Source organism: Oncorhynchus tshawytscha, unplaced genomic scaffold (genome assembly GCF_018296145.1).
Source record: "Oncorhynchus tshawytscha isolate Ot180627B unplaced genomic scaffold, Otsh_v2.0 Un_scaffold_3377_pilon_pilon, whole genome shotgun sequence".
Classification (NCBI taxonomy): Eukaryota; Metazoa; Chordata; class Actinopteri; order Salmoniformes; family Salmonidae; genus Oncorhynchus; species Oncorhynchus tshawytscha.
This window is the reverse complement of record NW_024609477.1, coordinates 53,014-62,500: the sequence shown is the minus strand read 5'-3', so window position 1 is coordinate 62,500 and position 9,487 is coordinate 53,014. Positions and strand designations below refer to the sequence as shown.

General features: G+C 47.3%; 1 protein-coding gene across 1 annotated transcript in view; it reads left to right on the top strand.

Annotated features, from left to right (window-relative positions):
- LOC112267651 (vacuolar protein sorting-associated protein 8 homolog) overlaps positions 1-9,004 on the top strand; it is a gene marked incomplete at its 5' end in the record, with an annotated part of 131,924 nt that extends 122,920 nt beyond the window's left edge. Inside the window, 1 exon segment of the mRNA XM_042315476.1 lies at positions 8,721-9,004. Coding sequence (XP_042171410.1) covers positions 8,721-8,948 — 228 coding nt within the window.
- Positions 9,005-9,487: the final 483 nt, after the last annotated feature.

Here is a 9,487-nt window from a genome sequence, read left to right as displayed (position 1 = left end):
GATCTCACGGATAGAACTGTGAGGAATCAGATACACTATATAGACAGCAGTATGTGGACACCCCTTCATCCACTATATAGACAGCAGTATGTGGACACCCCTTCATCCACTATATAGACACCCCTTCATCCACTATATAGACAGCAGTATGTGGACACCCCTTCATCCACTATATAGACACCCCTTCATCCACTATATAGCCAGCAGTATGTGGACACCCCTTCATCCACTATATAGACACCCCTTCATACACTATATAGACAGCAGTATGTGGACACCCCTTCATCCACTATATAGACAGCAGTATGTGGACACCCCCACTTCATCCACTATATAGACACCCCTTCATACACTATATAGACACCCCTCACACTATCATTCATCCACTATATAGACAGCAGTATGTGGACACCCCTTCATCCACTATATAGACAGCAGTATGTGGACACCCCTTCATCCACTATATAGACAGCAGTATGTGGACACCCCTTCATCCACTATATAGACAGCAGTATGTGGACACCCCTTCATCCACTATATAGACACCCCTTCATACACTATATAGACAGTATGTGGACACCCTTCATACACTATATAGACAGCAGTATGTGGACACCCCTTCATCCACTATATAGACAGCAGTATGTGGACACCCCTTCATCCACTATATAGACAGCAGTATGTGGACACCCCTTCATCCACTATATAGACAGCAGTATGTGGACACCCCTTCATCCACTATATAGACAGCAGTATGTGGACACCCCTTCATCCACTATATAGACAGCAGTATGTGGACACCCCTTCATACACTATATAGACAGCAGTATGTGGACACCCCTTCATCCACTATATAGACAGCAGTATGTGGACACCCCTTCATCCACTATATAGACACCCCTTCATACACTATATAGACACCCCTTCATACACTATATAGACAGCAGTATGTGGACACCCCTTCATCCACTATATAGACAGCAGTATGTGGACACCCCTTCATCCACTATATAGACAGCAGTATGTGGACACCCCTTCATCCACTATATAGACAGCAGTATGTGGACACCCCTTCATCCACTATATAGACAGCAGTATGTGGACACCCCTTCATCCACTATATAGACTGCAGTATGTGGTCACCCCTTCATCCACTATATAGACAGCAGTATGTGGACACCCCTTCATCCACTATATAGACAGCAGTATGTGGACACCCCTTCATCCACTATATAGACAGCAGTATGTGGACACCCCTTCATCCACTATATAGACAGCAGTATGTGGACACCCCTTCATCCACTATATAGACAGCAGTATGTGGACACCCCTTCATCCACTATATAGACAGCAGTATGTGGACACCCCTTCATCCACTATATAGACAGCAGTATGTGGACACCCCTTCATCCACTATATAGACAGCAGTATGTGGACACCCCTTCATCCACTATATAGACAGCAGTATGTGGACACCCCTTCATCCACTATATAGACACCCCTTCATCTTCATTCATCACTAGACAGCAGTATGTGGACACCCCTTCATCCACTATATAGACAGCAGTATGTGGACACCCCTTCATCCACTATATAGACAGCAGTATGTGGACACCCCTTCATCCACTATATAGACAGCAGTATGTGGACACCCCTTCATCCACTATATAGACAGCAGTATGTGGACACCCCTTCATCCACTATATAGACAGCAGTATGTGGACATGTATATAGACACCCCTTCATCCACTATATAGACAGCAGTATGTGGACACCCCTTCATCCACTATATAGACAGCAGTATGTGGACACCCCTTCATCCACTATATAGACAGCAGTATGTGGACACCCCTTCATCCACTATATAGACAGCAGTATGTGGACACCCCTTCATCCACTATATAGACAGCAGTATGTGGACACCCCTTCATCCACTATATAGACAGCAGTATGTGGACACCCCTTCATCCACTATATAGACAGCAGTATGTGGACACCCCTTCATCCACTATATAGACAGCAGTATGTGGACACCCCTTCATCCACTATATAGACAGCAGTATGTGGACACCCCTTCATCCACTATATAGACAGCAGTATGTGGACACCCCTTCATCCACTATATAGACAGCAGTATGTGGACACCCCTTCATCCACTATATAGACAGCAGTATGTGGACACCCCTTCATCCATGTGGACACCCCTTCATCCACTATATAGACAGCAGTATGTGGACACCCCTTCATCCACTATATAGACAGCAGTATGTGGACACCCCTTCATCCACTATATAGACAGCAGTATGTGGACACCCCTTCATCCACTATATAGACAGCAGTATGTGGACACCCCTTCATCCACTATATAGACAGCAGTATGTGGACACCCCTTCATCCACTATATAGACAGCAGTATGTGGACACCCCTTCATCCACTATATAGACAGCAGTATGTGGACACCCCTTCATCCACTATATAGACAGCAGTATGTGGACACCCCTTCATCCACTATATAGACAGCAGTATGTGGACACCCCTTCATCCACTATATAGACAGCAGTATGTGGACACCCCTTCATCCACTATATAGACAGCAGTATGTGGACACCCCTTCATCCACTATATAGACAGCAGTATGTGGACACCCCTTCATCCACTATATAGACAGCAGTATGTGGACACCCCTTCATCCACTATATAGACAGCAGTATGTGGACACCCCTTCATCCACTATATAGACAGCAGTATGTGGACACCCCTTCATCCACTATATAGACAGCAGTATGTGGACACCCCTTCATCCACTATATAGACAGCAGTATGTGGACACCCCTTCATCCACTATATAGACAGCAGTATGTGGACACCCCTTCATCCACTATATAGACACCCCTTCATCCACTATGACAGCAGTAGACACCCCTTCATCCACTATATAGACAGCAGTATGTGGACACCCCTTCATCCACTATATAGACAGCAGTATGTGGACACCCCTTCATCCACTATATAGACAGCAGTATGTGGACACCCCTTCATCCACTATATAGACAGCAGTATGTGGACACCCCTTCATCCACTATATAGACAGCAGTATGTGGACACCCCTTCATCCACTATATAGACAGCAGTATGTGGACACCCCTTCATCCACTATATAGACAGCAGTATGTGGACACCCCTTCATCCACTATATAGACAGCAGTATGTGGACACCCCTTCATCCACTATATAGACAGCAGTATGTGGACACCCCTTCATCCACTATATAGACAGCAGTATGTGGACACCCCTTCATCCACTATATAGACAGCAGTATGTGGACACCCCTTCATCCACTATATAGACACCCCTTCATACACTATATAGACAGCAGTATGTGGACACCCCTTCATCCACTATATAGACAGCAGTATGTGGACACCCCTTCATCCACTATATAGACAGCAGTATGTGGACACCCCTTCATCCACTATATAGACAGCAGTATGTGGACACCCCTTCATCCACTATATAGACAGCAGTATGTGGACACCCCTTCATCCACTATATAGACAGCAGTATGTGGACACCCCTTCATCCACTATATAGACAGCAGTATGTGGACACCCCTTCATCCACTATATAGACAGCAGTATGTGGACACCCCTTCATCCACTATATAGACAGCAGTATGTGGACACCCCTTCATCCACTATATAGACAGCAGTATGTGGACACCCCTTCAAATGAGTGGATTCAGCTATTTCAGCCACACCCGTTGCTGACAGGTGTATACAATCAAGCGCACAGCCATGCAATCTCCATAGACACACCGTGGCAGTAGAATGGCCTTACTGAAGAGCTCAGTGACTTTCACCGCTGCACCGTCATAGGATGCCACCTTTCCAACAAGTCAGTTCGTCAAATTTCTCCCCACCCAGAGCTGCCGCGGTCAACTGTAAGTGCTGTTATTGTGAAGTAGAAATGTCTAGGAGCAACAACCGTTCAGCTGCGAAATGGTAGGCCACAGAAGCTGAAGCACGTAGTGCCTAAAGATCGTCTGTCCACGGTTACAACACTCACTACTGAGTTCCAAACTGCCTCTGGAAGCAACATCAGCACAATAACTGTTTGTCGGGAGCTTCATGAAATGGGTTTCTGTGGCCCTGTGCACAAAGCAAGGTCCATATAGAAATGGTTTGTCGCGATCGGTGTGACTGGCCTGCACAGAGCCCTGACCTCAACCCCATCGAACACCTTTAGGATGAATTGGAACACCGAGCTGCGAGCCAGGCCTTAATCACCCAACATCAGTGCCCGACCTCAATAATGCTCTTGTGGCTGAATGGAAGCAAGTCCTCCTCAGCAATGTTCCAATATCTAGTGGAAAGTCTTCCCAGAGGAGTGGAGGCTTTTATAGCAGCAAAGGGGGGTACCAACTCCATATTAATGCCCATGATTTTGGAATGAGATGTTTGATGAGCAGGTGTCCACATACTTTTGATCATGTAGTGTATCTGTGGAAGGGTATAAAACAATTTCTAGAGTGTTGAAAGTTTTCAAGAGCACAGTGGTCTCCATTATTGGGAAATTTAACAAATATGGATCTAACCAGATTCTGCCAAGAGCTGGCCGTCCGACCAAACTGAGAAACCGGGCAAGAAGGACCTTGGTCAGGGAGTTGACCAAAAACCCAATGGCTGAGTTGGGAGAACCAGTCTCTACAGGACTTCACCAATCTGGGCTTTATGGGAGAGTGGCCAGACGGAAGCCACTCCTGAGAATAAGACACGTGACATCACATCTGGTGTTTGCAAAAAGTACTGTGAAAGACGGAGCAGAAGGCAAAATATCCTGTGGTCTGATCAGACTGAAATGGAACTCTTTGGCCTGAATGCAAAGCGCTATGTCTGGAGAGAACCAGGCACAGCTCATCACCTGTCTAACACCATCCCTACCGTGAAGCATGGTGGTGGCAGCATCATGCAATAGGGATGCTTTTCAGCAGCAGGGACTGGGAGACTGGTAAGGGTAGAGGGGAACAAATACAGGCACATCCTTGATGAGAACCTACTTCAGAGTGCAAACCTTAGACTGGGGTGAAGATTTATGTTCCAACAGGACAATGACCCCAAGCATACAGCCCAAGCAACACTGGAATGGCTTCAGAACTAGAATGTGTCATTGAGCCCACTCAAAGCCCAGACTCCCCAAGACGACTCAAAGCTGATCCAGACATCCCCAAGACGACTCAAAGCTGATCCAGACATCCCCAAGACGACTCAAAGCTGATCCAGACTTCCCCAAGACGACTCAAAGCTGCTGATCCAGACTCCAGACGACTATCCCCAAGACGACTCCCAAGCTGATCCAGACTTCCCCAAGACGACTCAAGCTGATCCAGACATCCCCAAGACGACTCAAAGCTGATCCAGACATCCCCAAGACGACTCAAAGCTGATCCAGATATCCCCAAGACGACTCAAAGCTGATCCAGACATCCCCAAGACGATTCGAAGCTGATCCAGACTTCCCCAAGACGACTCAAAGCTGATCCAGATATCCCCAAGACGACTCGAAGTTGATCCAGACTTCCCCAAGACGACTCGAAGCTGATCCAGATATCCCCAAGACGACTCGAAGCTGATCCAGACTTCCCCAAGACGACTCGAAGCTGATCCAGACATCCCCAAGACGACTCAAAGCTGATCCAGACATCCCCAAGACGACTCAAAGCTGATCCAGACTTCCCCAAGACGACTCAAAGCTGATCCAGACATCCCCAAGACGACTCAGCTGCAATCGCCCCCAAAGGTGCTTTTACAAAGTATTGACCCAGGTGTGAACACAAAAATAATAATAGTTCATGGGGTATTGTGTGTAGATGGGTGAGAGAAAACAAATCAATGTAATCCGTTTTGAATTCAGGCTGTAACACAACAAGATGTAGACGAAGTCAAGGGGAATTAACACGTTCTGATCCATCACACTATCATCATCGTGCTTCTACACCTGCATTGCTTGCTGTTTGGGGTTTTAGGCTGGGTTTCTGTACAGCACTTTGAGATATCAGCTGATGTACGAAGGGCTATATAAATAAATTTGATTTGATTTGACTATCAGTGCTTTGCTGTTCACCGTCCCAGAATCCCTCACATCTCTCTCTCTCTCTGTCAGCGTTTGAAAATGTCATCTCACCAATCAGACAACACACACACACCTGTTTAGCCTCCAGTCAATGATGTAAATGTCACTTCTACCCTGCATTTATCTTAAATAACTCTGACTTTTCAAAACAGATTATCTTTCTCTTGTTCCTCGTTGCCGTTCAGCCAATCTTCATGCAGGTCACGTTTGATGGGTTTTTCCTCAGGCGCTGGCATTTTACAGTTATTAAAAAGATCCAAATCACCAGAGGGCCGTGGAAACAATGATTTTTTTATTCTGTTCTTTTTCTGTTAATTGAAGCCTGTCAACAGTGGAAGTCTTTGGAGCTACTATAGTGTCCTATAGATGAGAGATGTGGATAGTGTCCTGGAGATGTGGATAGTGTCCTGGAGATGAAAGATTTGGATAGTGTCCTAGAGATGCGGATAGTGTCCTAGAGATGAAAGATGTGGATAGTGTCCTGGAGATGTGGATAGTGTCCTGGAGATGAGAGATGTGGATAGTGTCCTATAGATGAAAGATGTGGATAGTGTCCTGGAGATGTGGATAGTGTCCTAGAGATGTGGATAGTGTCCTGGAGATGTGGATAGTGTCCTGGAGATGAAAGATTTGGTTAGTGTCCTGGAGATGTGGATAGTGTCCTGGAGGTGAGGGATGTGGATAGTGTCCTATAGATGTGGATAGTGTCCTAGAGATGAAAGATTTGGATAGTGTCCTAGAGATGCGGATAGTGTCCTAGAGATGCGGATAGTGTCCTAGAGATGAGAGATGCAGATAGTGTCCTAGAGATGAGAGATGAGGATAGTGTCCTAGAGATGTGGATAGTGTCCTGGAGATGAGTGTCCTGGAGATGTGGATAGTGTCCTGGAGATGAAAGATGATAGTGTCCTGGAGATGTGGATAGTGTCCTGGAGATGTGGATAGTGTCCTGGAGATGAAAGATTTGGATAGTGTCCTAGAGATGCGGATAGTGTCCTAGAGATGAGAGATGCGGATAGTGTCCTAGAGATGAGGAACGGGGATAGTGTCCTAGAGATATATCCCCATCCTAGGACACTGTAGATCCTCATCTCTAGACATATCCTATCATCACTATCCTCATCTCTAGGACACTATCCATCATCTCTCCTCATCTCTAGGACACTATCCTCATCTCTAGGACACTATCCTCATCTCTAGGACACTATCCCCATCTCTAGGACACTATCCCCATCTCTAGGACACTATCCCCATCTCTAGGACACTATCCCCATCTCTAGGACACTATCCCCATCTCTAGGACACTATCCACATCTCTAGGACACTATCCACATCTCTAGGACACTATCCCTCTATCTCTAGGACACTATCCCCATCTCTAGGACACTCTCTCTAGGACACTATCCTCATCTCTAGGACACTATCCACTATCCTCATCTCTAGGACACCATCTCTAGGACACTATCCTCATCTCTGAGGACACTTTATCTCTCATTCTGTAGGACACTATCCATCTCTTATCCTCATCTCTAGGACACTATCCCCATCTCTAGGACACTATCTTCTCTAGGACACTATCCATCATCTCTAGGACACTATCAACCAACATCTCTAGGACACTATCCATCTCTAGGATATCCTCATCTCTAGGACACATGCTGATCTCTAGGACACTATCCATCTCTGAGGACACTATCCATCTCTAGGACACTATCCATGCTGATGTCCCCATCTCTGGCACTATCCCCATCTCTAGGACACTATCCATCTCTAGTTATGTTGTAGGACTGATCCATGCTGATGTGTTGTCTCTGTGGACACTATCCATGTTGATGTGTTGTGTTGTAGGACACTATCCTGTGATGTGTCTTGGACACTATCCTCATCTCTAGGACACTATCTCATCTCTGATCCATCTCTGATGTGTATCCTCATCTCTAGGACACTATCCTCATCTCTAGGACACTATCCTCATCTCTAGGACATGCACTATCCTCATCTCTTCTCTAGGACACTATCCATCTTGATCTCTTGTGGACACCATTGTAAGACGCTTTATCCATGCTGATGTGTTCTGTGGGGGATAATTCATCTGTTATGTCTCTGATCCATGAACTCTCCATGCTGATGTGTTGTGTTTCACTGACCCTGATGTGTCAACCTTGTAACTGATGTGTCAACCAACATCTGGCTGATCCATGCTGATGTGTGTTGTGGCTGATCCATGCTGATGTGTTGTGTTGTGGCTGATGTGTTGTGTTGTGGTTGATCCATGCTGATGTGTTGTGTTGTGGCTGATCCATGCTGTGTTTATGTTGTGGCTGATCCATGCTGATGTGTTGTGTTGTGGCTGATCCATGCTGATGTGTTGTGGTGATCCATGCTGATGTGTTGTGGCTGATCCATGCTGATGTGTTGTGTTGTGGCTGATCCATGCTGATGTGTTGTGTTGTGGCTGATCCATGCTGATGTGTTGTGTTGTGGCTGATCCATGCTGATGTGTTGTGTTGTGGCTGATCCATGCTGATGTGTTGTGGCTGATCCATGCTGATGTGATGTGTTGTGGCTGATCCATGCTGATGTGCTGTAGGTGTTTGCTGAGACCACGTTGGACCCCCAGCAGAGTCAGTCCTGGGACCAGCTACGATGTCTCTACAGAGGACCTTCCAGGGTAGGTCTGCTACTCCTTTCTGTGTTTCTCTCTCTCCTCTCTCCTCTCTCATGTTATGTTTCTCTCTGCATTGAAACGTGGAAGACGTCACCGTCAGTAAGTGGATACACTAAAGGATTAGCTGGCATCAATACTTCCTATTGCTGACTGGGCTTCAAATAAGGATGGAGAGAGACGGGCAGGCAGAGAGACGGGCAGGCAGAGAGACGGGCAGGCAGAGAGACGGGCAGGCAGAGAGACGGGCAGGCAGAGAGACGGGCAGGCAGAGGGACGGGCAGGCAGAGGGACGGGCAGGCAGAGGGACGGGCAGGCAGAGGGACGGGCAGGCAGAGGGACGGGCAGGCAGAGAGAGGGCAGGCAGAGAGAGGACGGGCAGGCAGAGGGAGACGGGCAGGCAGAGGGGGCTCGGGCAGGCAGAGGGACGGGCAGGCAGAGGGACGGGCAGGCAGAGGGACGGGCAGGCAGAGGGACGGGCAGGCAGAGGGACGGGCAGGCAGAGGGACGGGCAGGCAGAGGGACGGGCAGGCAGAGGAGGGCAGGCAGAGAGAGAGCAGGCAGAGAGAGAGGCAGGCAGTCAGAGAGACAGTCAGTCAGAGAGAGAGAGACAGTCAGAGAGAGAGAGAGACAGTCAGAGAGAGAGAGACAGTCAGAGAGAGAGAGACAGTCAGAGAGAGAGAGACAGACAG